At 36.6% G+C, this 18,948-nt stretch overlaps 1 protein-coding gene across 1 annotated transcript; it reads left to right on the plus strand.

Moving 5' to 3' along the window:
- Positions 1-61: 61 nt before the first annotated feature.
- On the plus strand, positions 62-15,983 carry RAB11A (RAB11A, member RAS oncogene family). The gene is made up of 5 exons (XM_017672187.3): positions 62-266; positions 6,641-6,836; positions 7,069-7,262; positions 8,264-8,344; positions 15,596-15,983. Exons 1-5 carry the CDS (start codon positions 227-229, stop codon positions 15,733-15,735), a joined length of 651 nt encoding a protein of 216 aa, XP_017527676.1. The 5' UTR covers positions 62-226; the 3' UTR covers positions 15,736-15,983.
- The last annotated feature ends 2,965 nt before the right edge of the window (positions 15,984-18,948 follow it).

The following is an 18,948-nucleotide window of genomic DNA, read 5'->3' on the forward strand; positions in this document are numbered from 1 at the left end:
CACGGCTGACCGGCGAAACCCCAACCTGGGCTCAGGGGCGGGGCGCCACCCCCCGGAAGTACTTCCCCTTAGGGGCTGGGGCCTGACGGAAGTGGCGTAGCCGCAGGGAGGGGTTCTTCGCCCAGTCCGGCGGCGGCAGCTCGGCGCTCGGGTTAGCCGTGCAGCGACGCCCCCTAGTCCCACCGATACCACCGCTGCTCCCGCCCCTTCGCTGCTCGGCCGCGCAATGGGCACCCGCGACGACGAGTACGACTACCTCTTCAAAGGTGAGGCCGTGGGCTCTCCTGTCCACCGAGTCCCTGTTCGGGGGCTCGGGACACTCCCGGGAGACCTGCGTGCGGGCCACCCCTGCACTGAAGTCGGCCTTCTTCAGCCCTTCCTCTCTGCGGTGTCCTAGCCCAGCCCCTTTTCCTCTCCTCAGGCGGGGTCCTCCCCACTCGCCAGTCTCTTAGTGACCTCCCCGTAGGCCTTGGCCAGCCTCGGCCCCTTCACGGTGTGCCCTCACGGCGGACCGACTTGTCCTAAATCGCCTTCCTTTCCCCGGTTCTGCGGCCCTTCCAGAGGGGCCGCCCCTCCCACCGTCGCTCTCGGGTTTGGTGCCCCTCCCCCTCGGCGTCCACCCTCACTCCCCTTTCTGAGCCCCTCTGACAGGCCCTTCCGTCGGCTCTTCACCTCTCCTTCCGCGCAGACTCCCGCCGCTGATCTTTTCCTTACCTGCCCTCCTTTCCCCTCTGCGGCCCCTCGCCGCCCATCCCCTCGGACGGATGCCCTTCCTAGCCATCTTCTATTCCAGGGCCAGGTCCTCGTTAAAATCTGGGCGGACCAGCAGCCCCCACCCCCACTTTCCCCACAGTTCACGCGTTAGTAACCTTCTCACACTGCCCCCGCGATTGGTAGCTCTTTCTCCACCTTCCCTCCGCAAACAGTTTAGAGCCAGCCCTCCCCGTCTCCTGTGCGACCCCGAGGGTGGGGGGTGGGGTAGGGCAAGAGGATTGTCCATCATCCGCGCGCGTGCTTGTCGCAGTGACCCGGCCGACTGATGTGACTTCCCACCTAGGCTTTCTTCTCCTACTCTCCCTACCCAGCGGCAGCCAGCCCGGATGGACTCTTGACTCTTCTCACGAGAAAGGGGTTGCGGATGGGTGGCGGCTGTTATCCTTGCCAGACCTGAAGGCCCAGTTCCTGAGCAGGAAAGGTTGTGCGCTGCACAAATACTAGTTTGCTTATCACTATGGACTGGTTGCTTCCTGCTGCAACACTGGGAGGATCCGACCTTTTGGTGTTTTTTGGAACAGGAAGGGAAGAGTCCTAGTTGGCCACATACCTTTCTCCAAAAGGTGGGGGCTGGGGGGAAGTTGTGTGCTCTTTGGTCAAATTAAGTATTTATTATAAATAGGGAAACATGCAGTGCCCTTGGACAAAACATTGGAGGGAAGGGAGTGGATAGAAAGAATTACTTATTGGTTAGTCCGGAATGGATCCAAATAGCTTTTTTTTTAATCAACAAAGATAAAGGATAGTTTTCAATGAGAAGAGAGTATGGTAAATGCTTTTTTTTGTTCAGTGAATGCCCTCTCTCTCTGATGCTCTCTCTTTGTCTGCTCCTGAATTAGGAGGGCAGCCATCAGTACTATGCTGAACAAAGATCATTACCAGGAAGAAGAAGCCATTGCTATTAAAGCTTTACAGTGGAGGGTGGAGTTTAAAGAGTGTTAACATAGTAGCCGTTTCTGACTTTGCCATTGGGTACTAAGAATGATTGACTAAACGAAGCAGGAAACACTGCTTTACGAATACTTCGCAAATCTTGGCATACTAGCTGATGATACACCTTTATCACCAGTTAACTCCTCTGAGCCAAAATAGTATATGGGAGGGGGGGGGGTACATTCAGTATCCACTCCCACTTCGTAGTGGAGAGACATTTACAGAGAAGAAGATACTTAATGCATTTTACAAACACCGAAGGGAAACTTGGGATTAGCTTGCTGAATGCATAGTTTGCTAAAGGCATCTTGTCAGGTGAAGTTGCTTAAGTGAGACCCTAGAGACTGGTGTTCGGTGATTAAAGGGAGATTTGTTTTTTAAAATAAGGTATAGTGTCAGTGGGCTGCTAGCTACCCTTGAAGTAATTAATTTAGAACAAGATAGACTGACAGTATTTCTCCTGTTTGGTTTGTAACTTGAATGTTGGTTACAGAAGCCTTTTTTTTTTTCACTAAGAATATTAATTATTGTGGATTTTTATTTTTTTAAATTTAACTTTGAGATTAGACCATCCTACTAACAGTGATTGAGAGCATAGGGCTTTGGAATCAAACAAGCCTGGATTCAAATCCTAATTCAGGTCTTAAATTTGCTTTGTGACTTTGGGAAAGTCAACTTCTTTGGGTCTCAGTTCCCTCTTCTGTAGAAGAAATAATACCTACCTCCAGACTCTTTTGAGAATTAAGACTGGTGTGAGGAGTCAATAAATGGTAATAATGTGAAAGAAGTTACTGTGGTTCTTGTCAGTTTTTTGACCCTTAAGTTTTTATAAAAAGAAGAAGAATAAAGTGTTAGTAAAGAAACTTAGAAGTAGGAACTTTTAATGTATTTTATGTTCTCATGGGTTATGGTTTCATTTTGTACATTTTGCTGCATAAGGTAGGGTGTTTAAAAAATTCTGCTGAGAAGGATTTCCAGTTTTTTCAAGCTCTTACAGGATATGAGTCACTTTTTTTTTTACTTCACTGCTGATTATTTAGCCAGTTTCTTATTTACAATTAAATCATTTTAAAGTGAAGCAACAATTTCATTTTAAAATGGTTTCATTCTACAGAGACTTACTCAGTGAGATGAGCTGCAGTTCTGTACTTGAAAGAAGGCTTACCTAGCAAAATTAATAATTAAGGGAATTGGAAGTTAGTTTGTAACAAACCTGTTGAAAATGAAGGGATATTTCGATTAGTACAGTGGTTCAAATGGAAGTATAACATGAGAGCAGGACAATTATTCTGAATTATGTCTTTGTTCTTGAACTTTAATCTTTAGTTAAGCTCAACAGTGAGACGTTTGGTGCAGGGGAATTAATTCCATTGTTTTTTTCATTTTTTTATTTTGGTATCATTAATCTACAATTACATGAGGAACATTATGTTTACTAGACTCCCGACTTCATCAAGTCCCCCCCACATACCCCCATTAGCCACTGTCCATCAGTGTAGTAAGATGCTGTAGAGTCACTACTTGTCTTCTCTGTGTTGCACAGCCCTCCCCGTGCCTCCCCCCACGTTATACATAATAATCGTAAGGCCCCCTCCTCCCCCCTCCCCCTCCCTTCCCACCCATCCTCCCCAGTTAATTTCATTTTTTAAAACTTGACTTTTTAATCTTAAAAGGTTTAATTCTGCAAGTATTTACATACAGTGTGGTTAAAGCCCTATGGCACAGACAACTGCAGTGTCAATCACAGTTCTTATTTACAAGTACTGTGCTATACACCAATCCAGTCAAACTCACATTTTCTGAAAAATCTGAGTAGTCTACATCATTTTTGTTTCAGTCTCATTCAAGAAGGTCAGTAGTAAGTCATCAGCTGGTTGTCAGTGGAAGGGACCACAGGAACTTTGCCATCTTGCATCTTGGTCATTTTTCTTTCACAACTTTTGATTGAGCAACTGAGATTCTGCTGAATCTGGAAAAACTTGTCTAGGCTGAAGCCTTATTGAATTCATTTTATGTTAAAGACTTTCACTGAGGTTGAACTATGAATGTAGTTGAAAGCATAGAAACATCTCCAGGTTCATTTTCAAAAATTAGTATGAAAATTACCAGTTATTTCTTCAGGTGATAACATTTAGGTCTGATTTATTGTGATGGTTTGTTGAATTAAATTTTAGTTTGGTACATTAGTTTGGAAAAGAGTGGATAAAACTAAATGTGGTTGAAGAGGTGGAAATTTTTACTAAGTAAGAGATGTTTTTATGGCATTTGGAAGCTTTAACATTTGATATGAACCAAATTTAGAGAGATGATACTTAAAATTCAGCAGATGAGGTTAAAATCAGGTTATTTTAGAAATGCTATTACAGATGTTTACTATATAGATGCTGTTATTTAATTTATGTTTATATTTATACTATATAAATATATATAAAAATATAGATGAATATAGTTATAAATGTTTAAAGTGGAAGCACTTTTAACCTAAGGAACTAATTATGGAAAACAGGAAAGTCACTGCAGAGTCTTTTCTTGAACTGTAGGATGTGATCATACAGTTTGTCACATTTTTACAAAGCAGTTAAATACCGTTATCTTAATGAGGGAAACTATTTTGAATACAAATTAAGTTAGAATCCGTGAACTTTTTACTTTTTTGGTTTGTTTTTTTCAAGTCATAGCCAGTAAATTCTCTTATGTTGCTTAGGTAATTTAATCAATTCTCGTTTATTTTTTAGTGAGCCTGAATGACCCTTTCAGTTTGGTTTCTCGGTTGGTAACTGAATACGAGCAGTTTTCCTCATTGTGTCATTTCCTAGCATCTTTTTGGCAGCACTGTTCTTGCAGAACCAGTATCTTTTGTTGTCATTCAGATTTAATACTTGAACAATTTGCCAGTCTTAATTCTAACAACCTTGACCAGATAACTGTATTGTACTGTATAAAACATTCATGAATCTTGAATTATTTTCAGATAAGGGTGCTATTTTTTATAATGTTAATTGGTCACTTTGAGGGGGAAAAATGCCATCATTATCTTTATGTTGGCATGAAGATTTGAGGATGGGGGAGATAATGGGCATTATCATTAAAATGCAGGTTAAAAGGGAAGAATCGAAAACCTGAAAGTGCTGGGGTTTTTGTGGGAGGGAGAAGATGTTCTTTGACTTATTTATTTTTTATTTTGCAAAAGCATTGTCAGATGTCTTGCTCTTTGGCTTTAAACTATGTGACTGGCTCCTGAATTACCTCGATATCTGAGTGCCTATGAAGGGGAAACGTTTTAACTTTTGGTTTTCCCTTTCTGCCCTAGTCACACCCCAAGTGGGGCTTTTTTATATGGCAGTGCTAGTTTGGGGCTAGAAGTGATCCTAAAGGAGGTTTCCTCAACAGAGCATCCAGCTTTTGCAGTAAGAAGCAACAGCGAGTGTATCCTATTAATAGGGTAGACTGTTACTGAAACTGGGATTGGACCTCATTGCTCAGAATTGTGACATCTTCCCTGGTATCCAAATTAAATCATTTACTATAAGTTCTATGTTTGCCACAATACCTCTAATACCTCTAAATTGACTATACAGCTAGAAGTAACTATTAGTTGTGCTGCATAAAGTCACTGGCACCTGGATGATTTCTTGCTGAATCAGCTAACAGAGGAAGCTAGAAAGATATGCATTTGATAATGTACTCTCTCCAAGACTGTTCAGAGGCCAGTTCATATCTGTTCTTGTAACGAGGAAGGAATGCGCAGTGGCCTCTTTTTGCACTCTGACCAGGGTGCAGTGAGCTCCCACGGTTTGTACCTTCCTTTTTACCTCCACCACCAAATCTCAGTCTCTTTAGTAAGGTATGGTCTTATGCCTTGGTTTTATTCTTGCATGTTTGATTTTCTTTTCTAAGTTTAATCAGTTAATAAGAAAGAAGAAGAGCCTTAGAAGGCTACAGTAGAAATAAGTATATTTTCTGAAATGCCAGTAAAATTTTTACAAAGGAAAAAATGTTATCTACCTGAGAATTTGTAAACCTGTGAACTCATTTTGTTCCTTCAGATAAAAATGCTTAAAACAACATAACTGCTTATTTCCCCATTGTTTATGAAACTCTTAGGTGTAACATCACCTTGGGTAAAAAAGAATCCCTGTGTATTTAGTAGTAAACTGCCTTCTGTAATAATGATAGGAAATAAATTCATCTAATCAAAACTTGTTTTTTAAAAAAATAAGTGGTGAAAGTGTATCCTTTGGCTTTAACTCAGTAAGTCAGAATTGTCATTTAGCATCTTAGGCCCCTATTAAACTTAGTGGAGTGTCTGTTTTTGGAGGGGTCTCTAGCTTCCTGCCAGTCTGATAAATACAACTATTAAAGGGTCATTGTAGTTTCTGTAATCTGGGTTGCAAAGTTTATAAACCTGATGCCTCATATGTTAAACATGTTTCATTTTGCCTAGGTGTGAGTCCTGAGGTCACACCCAGTCTTTGATGAAACTAAGAACCTATTCATTTTTGCCCTTCCTAACACCATCATCCTTTGTTACTTTCATGCCTGATACCTTTTAATACACAAATTGTTCCTTTGGTTTCGGATTTACCTTTCAAGTTACCTTCTGTGGTAGTAAGGTTGGTATAGCATTGATGGTAATTAATGAGTTAGCCTGTCTTCAGTGCCTAGTGGATTTATGATTAAAATTGCATGTATAAGACAGGATACTCTGTCCTAAGCAGATGGTGTGTGGAAGTCATAATGCAGGTAGGAACAGGTTAAAAGGAATGAATTGTTTTTATCAGTTGGTAACAGGTCAAGAATATGGCTATTCAACCCCACCCCCATCCCCTTTTAAAAATCAGATGTCCTATTTTTTTTTTTTTTTCTAAAGCCTGGTGGTATTCTTGAATGTGTTTGCCTCATTCATCTGACATTAAGATCTTTGTCTTTTTAGTTGTCCTTATCGGAGATTCTGGGGTTGGAAAGAGTAATCTCCTGTCTCGATTTACGCGAAATGAGTTCAATCTTGAAAGCAAGAGCACCATTGGAGTAGAGTTTGCAACAAGAAGCATCCAGGTTGATGGGAAAACAATAAAGGCACAGATATGGGACACAGCAGGGCAAGAGCGATACCGAGCTATAACATCAGCGTAAGTGTCATGGTTTTTAAGTTCTGGTAAATAGGCAGTCATCAAGTGAATTAGCTGACTTTTGGTATCCGAAGAGGTACTGTTTATTTTTTTCCTTTTAAGAATACCAGTATTAGGATTTTGAAATTTATAAGTGTGTTTTTAAAAATATGTAATCCATATATTTAGTTTCTTGTGGTGTTCCCTTCCATCTTGTGTTTGTTTTCTAATAAATACATGTTTCTGTTTTCAGATATTATCGTGGAGCTGTTGGTGCCTTATTGGTTTATGATATTGCTAAACACCTCACATATGAAAATGTAGAACGATGGCTGAAAGAACTGAGAGATCATGCTGATAGTAACATTGTTATCATGCTTGTGGGCAATAAGAGTGATTTGCGTCACCTCAGGGCAGTTCCTACAGATGAAGCAAAAGCTTTTGCAGGTTAGTGATAGGAATTCCATGACATTACAGTGAATCTGTATTTCTTGCTGTTATCATCTTGCACTTTTGATACGCTTCCAATGGGTGTAATTGGTTTCAATAGTTTCAGAAAGGTACACAGGAATGCATAGTAAGGATTGCTGTTCTGAAAGTTTGTGATGACTTTCACCACCAAAGTTTTGAAGCAAAAGTGGCTCTTTGGCTTAACTTTGAGTCCTTAAAACGACTGTAGTATTTTTGAATTTTTGTTGCCATAAACAACTGTTTTCTCTCCCAGGAAGAGATAGCTGAAACCTAACCATTTATTCTGTGCTTCCTGTCTTTTTTTCATTATGTCTTTGTGTTTTTACCAAGGCTGCTCTACGTGGGTCTGAAAATCAGTGGCCCGGGGAGCATCAGGGACCAACAGAGGTGTAGCTGCTTAGGAATGAAAATGTTTTTTCCTTATGGAGGATCTTTCTCTCTTGCCTCTTTCCAGTAGGGGCAGCCTACCAGAAGGCAACGCTATGAATTCTTGGCTAGTGAAAGTTGTGACCTTCCACTAGTGATCATGCTATGAATAAAGTTTTCTATGATAGCTTTTTAGTTTTCTAGGCATGTAGCTTTATTTCAAATAATTAACATTTACAGAATTCTGAGTGAATCACATATACCCATCTACATTTATACCATAGCTATGTAGTTGATGGGGAGAAGGACAGTAAGGGATGGGAATAATCAGGTATTTGATAATTTTACTACATTTTGAGTAGTGTCATTCATTACTAGTGGTAGTATTTAGATGTAAGTAGTATTCATTTTAATTAAGAAGCTAAGAAAAATTTCTCACTTCTATTTTTAATCTACTAAAATGTAAGTAGAATGGGGTACCCTTACTGCCCAAGAAGTTGAGGAGGTCTTAGGTTTTAGCAACTTACATTATTTTCCTTTTGAAGGCTTGCATGTATCATGTGCCTTGTATTACAGTTTGACAAGATGGAAGTTTTTTTGTCTCTCCACAGAAAAGAATGGTTTGTCATTCATTGAGACATCTGCTCTAGACTCTACAAATGTAGAAGCAGCTTTTCAGACAATTCTGACAGGTAAGACTTGATTTTTTTTAGATTGTATTAGTTGGAATTGGAAGTTTTAGGAAAGTAACTTTTTCAGGAAACTATGTATCATACTATCTGAGAACGACTATCATTTGAGGGCTGCTATAGCAAGAGCTGTTTAGAGTACTAAATTATTTACACCCCTTGCTTGCTGAACTTGGTCACCCTGGTTTATAGTGGGAAAAATACTTTGAAGATAATTTGTTCACTTCTCTTATTACTTCGTATTCCATACCACAAGTAGTGCTTAAATGTACTTTCATAAGACAAATATTTGAAATCCTAGCTATAGAAAGTTATAAATGCCTTTGAAGTTCAGTAAAGAAAAGCTGTTCTTGGTTCTGATGTGTTAAAGAAGCAGTTAGGGAAAAATTAATTCTTAAAAATTTAAATGAAAAAACAAAAAGTAAAATTCTCCTGTGATATATTGAAGAAGTAGGTGTCGCCTGTAGTGAAAACCAGCCAGTGAATATGTATAGAAAGGCTTAAATAAAAAGGGGGAAAGGAAAAAAGCTCAGGTTGTTTTGAAATATGGATGTGCAGATCTGGTCAACCTAACCAATAAGAAGAAAATTTGGGTTGACTCATATCTATCCTGACTTTATTAGAATAACCAGTTTATCAGTAAGTTTGGCCTAACTCTTCTAAGAAGTATTTCGATGAGTTATTTTTACGTACTTTAAAATTGTATATTGCTTTTAAGAACTCACGATATAGAGTGTAGTCTTAATATATAGTACAGTTTTATGTGGTATTAAAAGTCTGTATGGAGAAATGGTTAATAAATGAGTTTCCAATTATAATGAACAAGATTTTAATTTATTCTTTGCATGCACTTGTATTAGAGGTGAACAGATTTTAATATTTAAATGTCATCATATTTTACTGTAAAAATGGAGGGAACGAAGCCTAGGATTTAAATTTAAGAGCCTACCTTGGATTCTAGTCCTGTATCCTCCACCTCTTACCACCTCTGTAATCTTAGGCAAGTTGCTTAACCTTCCTAGGCCTTACTTTGTAAAACTTACATGTTTTGGGGAGTTATTTTCTTTTTGAAAAAGGGCCTTTGTATTCATAAATACCCCGTGATATGGTTTGACTTAACTGTTATGTTATGACTTAAAGGTTTTTGTCTCTGTAACCACAAAAAAGAGTTGTTTGCCACTGAAACATCTACTTTAGACTCCAAAAATGAGTACATGAATTCTTATATGTAGAATAGTTAATTATCTCTGTTACATAGTGAATATTTGGTATATTTGTAGTTAAATAGCAGTTAAGGCATGGAAACAAAACCTCATTAAATGTAAACTAAATATTGATGTTTTACATGTCTTATTAGATTTCTATTATCAGAAAAATAGTAACTAAGAGAACTGCTGCTAGGGTTGGGTAAACAGTCTTTGGGACATGGTAGCTTTAGAGTCTTTTGTCAAGTTTCATTACATATTGTTACAAGCAAACAAGATTTGATTAAATATGCTGTATGCCTGCAAATCCTGCTTTTTTCTTTTTGTGTGAATTCTACTGAGCCAATATGTAGAGTACTGAATTTATACCCAGGAGTTAGAGGTTTTTACCTTTTACCACTTTGTTTCCACTGCTTCTTTAACTAGTCATTAAACCTCCCTAGTCAGATTCATAGTGTCTTAAAATGAGTGAGTTAAGTCATCTTGAAGCTCTGTGAGTGTCTTATGAAAACTTCACTTGAAAAAACTTAGTCCATCCTTGTTACTGGGATATTTTTTATGCCCCATCAAATCGCCTCTGCTATAATTCTAACTCATTTATTCTGATTTCAACTTCTAGTCCATTTATTCTGATATTCAGGACAAGACCAAGTCTTTTCTTCCATCTGCAGTGAATTATTCTGATATTGAGGATAAATTCTGATATTTCTGACATCTGCAGTGAATTATTCTATGTATCCTTTTGTAACATTGAATTTATGATCCACTCAATGAACTAACCAATAAGTAGTAGTATATACTTAAAATTGAGCTTTTTAGTGTCTAAAGATGAAGAACATCTGGCTATTCTCTAAAAATTCACTCTAGATTAAACTTGTTTTGCTTAATGTTGCTTGAATGCAAACAAGATTTTAGCTTCACTTACTACCACTTTTCCTCTTATATTCATTATTTCCTCAGCTTCTTGCATAAATCTCAGTGTTGATCTGTGGGATTAGAGATCACTGCATATGGCAGCAGACATCTGTGTTGTTTTGCAAGTGTTAGGTTGTTCTAAGCTTTTCTTCTTTATACCAGTGGGAGTATTAATGCATAGGAAAAACAGGAAAGACAACAGTAATCTGATTAGGTTTAATTCTACCTTAAATATTTATGGTATTAGGGATAATTTACATTGTATTTTGATGATGCTGGAAGAAAAAAAACTTTTAAATTCTTAGATGCAAAGTTATTTATTGGAAAATTTATCTGCATTATTGCTCTAAAGTTACATTACTCCAAAATTGTGTTGCTTGTGTTAGAATAGACCCATGGCATTTTGACATCCATGAATTTGACAGTAACTCCATGACATAGTTTTGTTAATGGTATTTTTTTAGAGATGGTTAGCTAGTACATGAGTGAGCCTGGTAGATTGTGCATCCTCTGGCATTTCAGTGTAGTTTTGTTATCTTTCATCCTCAAGTTTATTAAGGGATGTTTTCAATCCATGCTTTACATACTATTATTTTTTTCTTTTAACTTTGAATTTTTGACAATTTAAGACTTAAAAGGTTGCAATAATAGTACGAAGAATTTGCAAATATCTTTACCCAAATATTCCCCAGATATTGATATTCTACCACCTCTGTTTTATTCTTTTTTCTTCCTCCATTCCTCCATCTAAATATGCACATACTATTTTTTTCTGCACCTTTTGGAGTGAGACATGTTGCTTTTATATCTAAGTATTTTTTTTCAGTGTGTATTTCCTAAAATAAGGAAATAATCTCTTGTGTTACCGTAGTACAGTTATCAAAATCAGAGCGTTAGATAATAGGTCCACATCAGTGTTAGCTGTAGACCTTATTCAGATTTTGCCTATTGTTCAATTACGTTATATTAGCAAAAGAAAGTCTGGGATCAGCACACATTGCATTCAGCTGTCATAGCTCTTTAGTCACTTCTAATCTGAAACAGTTCCTCAGTCTTGTTTATTTACATTTTTTGGAAGGTTATAGGTCAGTTATTTTGTAGTGGTCCCTCAGTTTGGGTTTGTCTGATGTTTCTTCATGATTAAATTCAGGTTATGCACTTTTAGCAGGAACACCACACAAGTGTTCTTAGTGCATCATATCAGAAGGCTCATGATACTGGTTTGTCTTATTTATTACTGGTGGTGTTAACTTTGATCACTGGTTAAGGTGGTATGTGCCAGGTTTCTCTGTGTAATTAATAGGTCCAAGCTATCTTTTTAGTGTGAAGTCTAAATTCTTTTTTTTTTTTTTTTGGTATCATTAATCTACAATTACATGAAGGACATTATGTTTACTAGTCTCCCCCCTTCACCACGTACCCCCCCCACATCCCCGTTCACAGTCACTGTATGAAGACTAAATTCTTAATTCCGTGGTTAAAAGAATTTTAATTCACTTAGCATATTGACTCTTAAAAGTGGGCCTAGAGTTTTCAGTCATTAATTTCATTACAGAGAATCTTTTAATTTGGTATAGTAGCTTTGTTCTTGGCATGTGGCAATCTTTTAAATATGTATCAGTATGCCAAATCAGAATGTCTTTTTGACCTTTGAGAAACTTACATGGGGAGCAGTGGGTTTGAAAACTACCTAACAAATTTTGATCTAGGCTGTAGTGGAGTAACTCACGTGTCTGCTTTTTTCACAATTTTTGGAGGGACTGAAGAATTTCAGTCCTTTTTGTTCCACAGTTTGGAACAGTTGCATTACCTTACACTTTACTTTGAACTTGATCCATATTTCCATTAGAGTAGAAATAGGCATATGTCTTTTTTATTTCTTTAGTCAGTTATATTTAAAGCTATCTTATATTAATATTTTACTTTATACTTAGGTCTCCTATAAGAGACCCTGATACAGGAATGATAGAACAGAATTCTTTTCTTTCTAATCTTACCTATCCTTTGGACATCTTGACAAGGGACTGCACAGCAATCAGTGTATCACATACATTTGCTTATAAAGGAGAACATGCCCTTGAAAAAGGAAAATATTTGCATCTGGTTTAGCAAGTTGCTAGTCCAGTCCCCTGCCCTCTACCTTAATAACCTCTAATCAGATGCCAGCTAAAAGGTACGTGCTTCCAATTTTCTTACCACAGTTTTTTTAAGCGATACAGTCAGCCACACGAGACATAAAATAAATTACTTGTGTAGCCTCTTAGTGCCCATTCTACCTGAAAGAAAATTACTCCCAGTTTTCTGACTGACACTTTCTTTTCTTTATTGCTTATTGGCATTTTCATCAGCGGACATCTTTTTGGTAACTGGAGCAAATGTGGCAGTAATCCATTTCCATTAACAGTGTGCAGTACTTGTAGACACTTACACAACACCGCTCAAATGTCTTGCTTTGTAATGAGATCTCTTTAATCATTTAACTTTCTGTGTTCTCTGAGAACTCTGCCTTTTCCTTTTCCTTTCTTCCAGTATTTGCTTATCATGTAGGAACCTCCAAAATATTTTTTGTTTTGGTTCCCTTAACTTAATCCTCAAAAGAACTTGTAAAAAAAAAGTTAAAATTTGTAGAGGGTCGTATTTAATCATTTGCATTTGAAAAAGATGAGTCATCTAATTTGGAATTAGAGAGAAACATAAAGAATAAAGAGTGAGTGGTGTAGTTTTACAGTAAGCTGATGATCTTTGTTCGTTAACCACTGGCCTGACTGAATGACTGTCTTCTCCTTTACCCTTGACACACTCCAGTCCCAGCCCTTTTCAATGAAAAGACTCTAAATGAAAAATCCATATCCTTTTAATTTAAAAAAAAATTCTAGTCAGTAGCCTCTCTATTATGATCTAACTTTTCCCTTTGTGCTGCTTCAGCTTGCAACTGCTGTCAACCTTCTCACACATAAATTTTAGCATCTCTCCACAAAAAAAGCATAAGAAAAGGTATACTATCTGTCAGTGTTTTTGTTAGTTTACATTATCAGTCAACTAAGTTTCTGTTGTTTGGCTTAAGGAAATTAGTTCTTAATTTAGACAAAATGTATTAAATTAATACATTTCTTCTCTAGCTTTTTGGTAGGGAAAATTTCTAACATACCAAAAGTAAGATAGTATCATGAACTCCCAAGGAGCCATCTGTCAACCAGTCTTCCCTACCGTTCCCTCTCCATTACTTTGAAACAAATCCCAGGTATTGCATCATTTCACTTGTAAACATTTCATGATGTATATCTAAAAGACTAGGACTTAAACCCATAACAACAAAACCACTTAAAAATTGGCAATAATTCCTTATTATCATCTATTATCCAAACAATATTAAAATTTCCTGTCTCAAATCTTTTTTTCACAGTCCAGATTAGAATCCACCTGATGTTCACACATTCCAGTTGGTTGATATGTTTGGACCATTTTGAAAATACTTTTTCTTTTTTACCCCATAACTTTGTTTTGTAATTTTTCAAGTATTACAGAAATAATACAATGAACACCAATATACCTTTCATCTAGAATCATCAATTTACCACATTTGGTTTATTTATACATGTTATAATATACTTTTTCTCCTTTTGCTCAATCTTTAGAAAATAAATTGAAGACATTGTGAGACTTAACTACTAACTATGTGAGCATTTTTTCTTAGAACAAGGCATTCTCCTATATAATCTCAATACCATATAATTTCATATCTAGGAAATTTATGTTTATACAGTATTATCTAATGTGCCACTCACATTCACATTTCTCCTAAGTGTACTGACATCCTGTATAGATTTAGTTTTTACAGTTTAAATGTAGGATCTGGTCAAGGATCATACATTGTATTGATGGATTGTTTTGTATCTGAGCTATCAAATAGAGAAGCCACTGGCCACAGGTTGTTAATTGAGTACTTGAAATATGGCTAGTGGACTGAGGAATTGAATTTGAAATTTTACTTAATTTTATAAAAATGGATGTAGAACATTTATCCCTGTCTTTTAAATATATTTTATGACAATAACCTTTTGAAGAGTCTTGGCCAGTTGTCTGTCTTGTAGAATGCCCCTCAGTCTGGATTTATCGAATTATTTCCTCACGATAAATTCATTTTAAACATTTTTGGCAGGAATACACAGGTGTCCTTCATAGGAATACATTGTGTCCTTTATAGTCCATCATAATGCATGTCAAATTATCCCAATTTAAGAATTCCCTTACCTTTTGAGGGTATTTTATTTGGAGGGAGTGCTGGGAGAGCAAAGAATAAGAATGACTAAGATACATTCTCTGTTTGTGAGGAGTTTATAACCTAGTCACAGGGAACTGCTTTTAGTCAGTGTAATTAAGACCAAATAAAATGTGTTAAATAAATATACTTGCTGTAGAGGAGTGTAATAACATTTATTCGTGTAGTTAGTTACTTATCATATTCCTACTATATGCTCTGTGTTGGAGATACAGCAGGGAATAATGTAGACATAACTTTGTTGGTCCTTACAGAGTTTTAAATGTTCAGTGAAAGAGGTAGGCACTAAACAATTAGTTTTGATAAGTGTCATATAAAATCTTAAGTTGAATAATTATTTAGTTACAGTTTAACTTTAGGAGACACTTATAAACATTATCTTTCCCTCCTTTTTCAAGATCTTTTGAGATTTTGGCATGTTGTGAAGTTTCGCTGTTCCCTACACAGCCAAGAAAAATACCTAAGGTGTCTGGTAGTGCAAATTTATTTTTATTTTTCTGTTACAGTGACTGTGTGTGTAGATTTTTTAGTAGTGGTAGACTGAAAATACTTCCATGGTTTAATTTAGATCTAAGCCCGTAAATTACGTATCTCTTTAAAACCAATATTTATTACTGGTGGATCTTTCCTCTAAAATGAAAAACCTTTGTTTCTCCTCTTACCCTACAGAAAACTGTTAAAATAGGAGGTTGACTCTAATCAGTGGCTGTTGGAAAAAACTTCAAGTTTTTGTATTCTATGCTGTTTATTGACAGTCTTCCTTGCAAATTTATCTTCTACGTCTGTGTATCTTTTACATCAACTATTGGTGGTTCTATTCACACTGAGTATTGCTGTTTCTTCTTTTCCACTCAGAGATATACCGTATTGTTTCCCAGAAGCAAATGTCAGACAGACGTGAAAATGACATGTCTCCGAGCAACAATGTGGTTCCTATTCATGTTCCACCAACCACTGAAAACAAGCCAAAGGTGCAGTGCTGTCAGAACATATAATGCGTTTCTCTTCTCCCCTAGAAAGCTGTGTATAGTCCATTTCCCAGGTCTGAGATTTAAATATATTTGTAATTCTTGTGGTCACTTTTGTGTTTTGTTACTTCCTCATACTTATGAATTTTTCCATGTCTTAAGTCTTTTGATTTTAGCTTTATAAAATCATCCACTTGTTCTGAACGACTGCAGCTTTTTTTCATGCTATGGCTTCACTAGCCTTAGTTTAATAAACTGAATGTTTGGATTCCTCAGTTATTGTTTACTTTTCATCATGGAAGCCTGTCACTGTAGGACATAATAGAACTTGATCACTTGAAGCTCAGATTTGATTGGTCTTGATCAAATCAAACTAAGAAGACTTTAGAAATAAGCTATCATTTTGCAACAGCAACTTAGAATGAAAGCTTAGAAATTCATACACTCTTCTTTCAGTGCAGTGTGTATTTCCACAAATCTAAGAATTGCTGTATAGACATAAGATTTTGAGAGCTTGAAAATTTTCCATTATTCTGGAAGTCCTTTTCTAAAATGCCTTAATAAGGTGACATAGTTTAGTAAATTTTGTCTTTTAATTTTTGTAAGCATCAAAGTTGATTAGAAAGGGAGCCACTTTTTTTCTGGACAAGAATTACCTTAATAAACACAAAAGACTGTTAATAGTTTCAGTAGCATTATAGTTAAATGGGGCCATGTGTTAAGCAGTGCTGCCCTGGCAGGCTGGGAAGTAGGCGTGGAATTCCATCTGAGGTGCCTCTGTTGCAGTTATCAGGCAGCCCAAGTCATTTAATTTATCTAATTTCCCAGCGGTAGATTATGCGGCATTTTATTGCTCAGGCAATAACTGGTTTAATGCTCTTAGTATCAAATTGTGAAGTGTTAGTTTTGTCTTAAACCTTCTAATAAATGAAATAATCCTAGTTTTCATCACCATGTCCACCAGGCATGGATAATTATTTTAACAATGCTGATTTTTGAGTTTCGGAATATAGTCCAGTTAAGTACTTGGTTTTAGTGTGTCTAAAGAATACAGTGAGAGGTCAGTTTCTGCTCAAGTGGTACCACTTAATGGCATGAATTCTTTTAGTACATAGGTGAAATAGTACCTGGAGTTTAAATAGGGTGCATTTAGGCATTATACAAACCTGAAATGATTTTTCCCACTACATTATTGAAATCAGTGGAGCAAGTAGGTTCTCATTCAGAAATGTGCACACTAATATTTAGTTTAATTTTGTTGTGGATAATATTAAGCACTTAACTCTGCAGTGTTCTGAAAGTTGTGTCCTCTGAAGTGATACTATTCAGGATGGTGGAATATCCCAAAAAATATATGTGTGTGTGGGCTTGCAAAGATAACTATGTTTCATAGTTAATCTTGTCTTTTGCTTGCGGTGCTCATGACGTGTGGGGTGCACGGAAGGCATTGCTTTGGTCAGTCATTTTGGTTTTCTTCTGTAGCCATTTTATTATTTTAGTGTATTGGTTATGAAGATACTATTATCTATTTGTAAATCGCTACTTTGTATTTTATGCATGCTCTGTAACTTGATTTTTTTTTTTTTAGTTAATTGTTTTGGAATCTATTCACATTCTAATAAACAGTTAATAGGGGGACAATTCTTTATGTTGTCAGATTATATTTTTCTTTGAGTGTTTTGGATGCAGCCATGGATATTTTGATTCTGAAAAATAGAGCATAGGTCCTTGCATTCCAGAGTAAACATTGAATTAGAGGTATTGTGTGAATTCAGCTTTGATTTTAGACATACAGTTCAGTTATTTTTTTCTTGGAAAAAGTATTACCAAAACATTAGGGAAATAATCTCTGTACTTCCATACATAGCAGTATCACCAGACCCAGGAAATGGTTCTGTCACTATTTTACTCAAGATTGGCAGCAAGTTTTTTACAAAAATACTTAAGGGAAGGACAGTGTAGGTAATTTCTCCTATATTTTTGAAATATATTTTCTCTTATTCATGAAAATGAATAAAGTAACTTTGAATTTTACTAAGTTTAGTAAATGTTGCCACGGAATGGATCTTGGGAGAATTTCAAGAAACCTTTAGTTGTAGAAAATGGCTCTGAATGTCTCTCAAAAAGTGTATTCATTCTGATGGTATTTCAGGAGACAAACTCTCAAGAAACATTAAGTTTTTAAATATTATACAAAAATTTAGGGCTCAGGGCAGGTTAGAAGTATTTTGCTGCTTGACCCTGCTTTTCAAGTTACTTTAACTTTGAATATTTAGCCTGTTGTATTTTCTTAAAAAGTCAATTAGCTGTCTTGACTTGATTTAAACTAGTATGTCGTTGTTCTCAAGTGCTGTATATGGGGGTTTTTTTTAGTAGTAGTTGTTCTATAAGGGTAAGTTATCTTTAACCATTGCATTGAGTATGTGAAATTTACTTCTAAGAGGGGTGCTAGCCAGTGACTACACTGGAGGTCTTTTACGTTGAGAAAGATTATGCAGAAAAATTAGACTTCCAAGTTTGGATTGCCCATGAGAGCTGGTCATATTTATTTCATAACTGGGAAAATGAACATCTTAATTTTTATTTTTAGTGATACTGTATTTACAAAATAAAAGCACTCAGTGGTTTGAGCTATTGTCATAATCTCTTCTACTATAAAGAGAAAATACTACTTGTTTTAGACAGTTTTAGCCAATACCAGAAGCAGAATAATTGGAAGGCTGGTGGGTAATTGAGACCTTACTCCAACCTGCTAGGTTTCAAATTGCCTTTTTTCTTTTTGGCAGAAGAGAAAAATGGAGACTGGTTACTTGGTATCTCACAAACATCTTAAACCTGACAAAAAAAATCAAAACAAAATACGTATTTTGTATAAAGACTCTTCCTGACATCCATTTCCTGTGTGGGGGGAAAAAAGAAAACAAACCATGAAGGCACCCTTTTCCACTGCATCATTTAATGGGTTAGCATTGAGTGTGAAAGAGGAGGGGGCTGATTTTTGTTCTGGTTGGGGTGGTGCTGGTGCCATACCCCTTCTGGAATTTGATAGGTCAGCTTTCCCAGTCACCTCTACAAATGCCAAATAAACTGGAGTTGTCATTCCAATGTTTTAAATGGTGTTTCCCCAAATTTAGGAGGCTGATGTTAACAATGAAGTAATAGAGTACTAATATCATTACAAGGTACATAGGGGGAGACCATTAGGCTGAGAGATCATTTTAGTTGAAGTATCTATTTCCC

Source organism: Manis javanica, chromosome 8 (assembly GCF_040802235.1).
Source record: "Manis javanica isolate MJ-LG chromosome 8, MJ_LKY, whole genome shotgun sequence".
NCBI classification, from domain to species: domain Eukaryota; kingdom Metazoa; phylum Chordata; class Mammalia; order Pholidota; family Manidae; genus Manis; species Manis javanica.

Excerpts from the sequence above, each read along its gene's own strand:
- RAB11A (XM_017672187.3), top strand. The coding sequence starts at position 227 with ATGGGCACCCGCGACGACGAGTACGACTACCTCTTCAAAG. Across the intron at positions 7,263-8,263 it reads TGAAGCAAAAGCTTTTGCAG|AAAAGAATGGTTTGTCATTC; the intron begins GTTAGTGATAGG and ends GTCTCTCCACAG. Across the intron at positions 8,345-15,595 it reads TTTTCAGACAATTCTGACAG|AGATATACCGTATTGTTTCC; the intron begins GTAAGACTTGAT and ends TTTTCCACTCAG.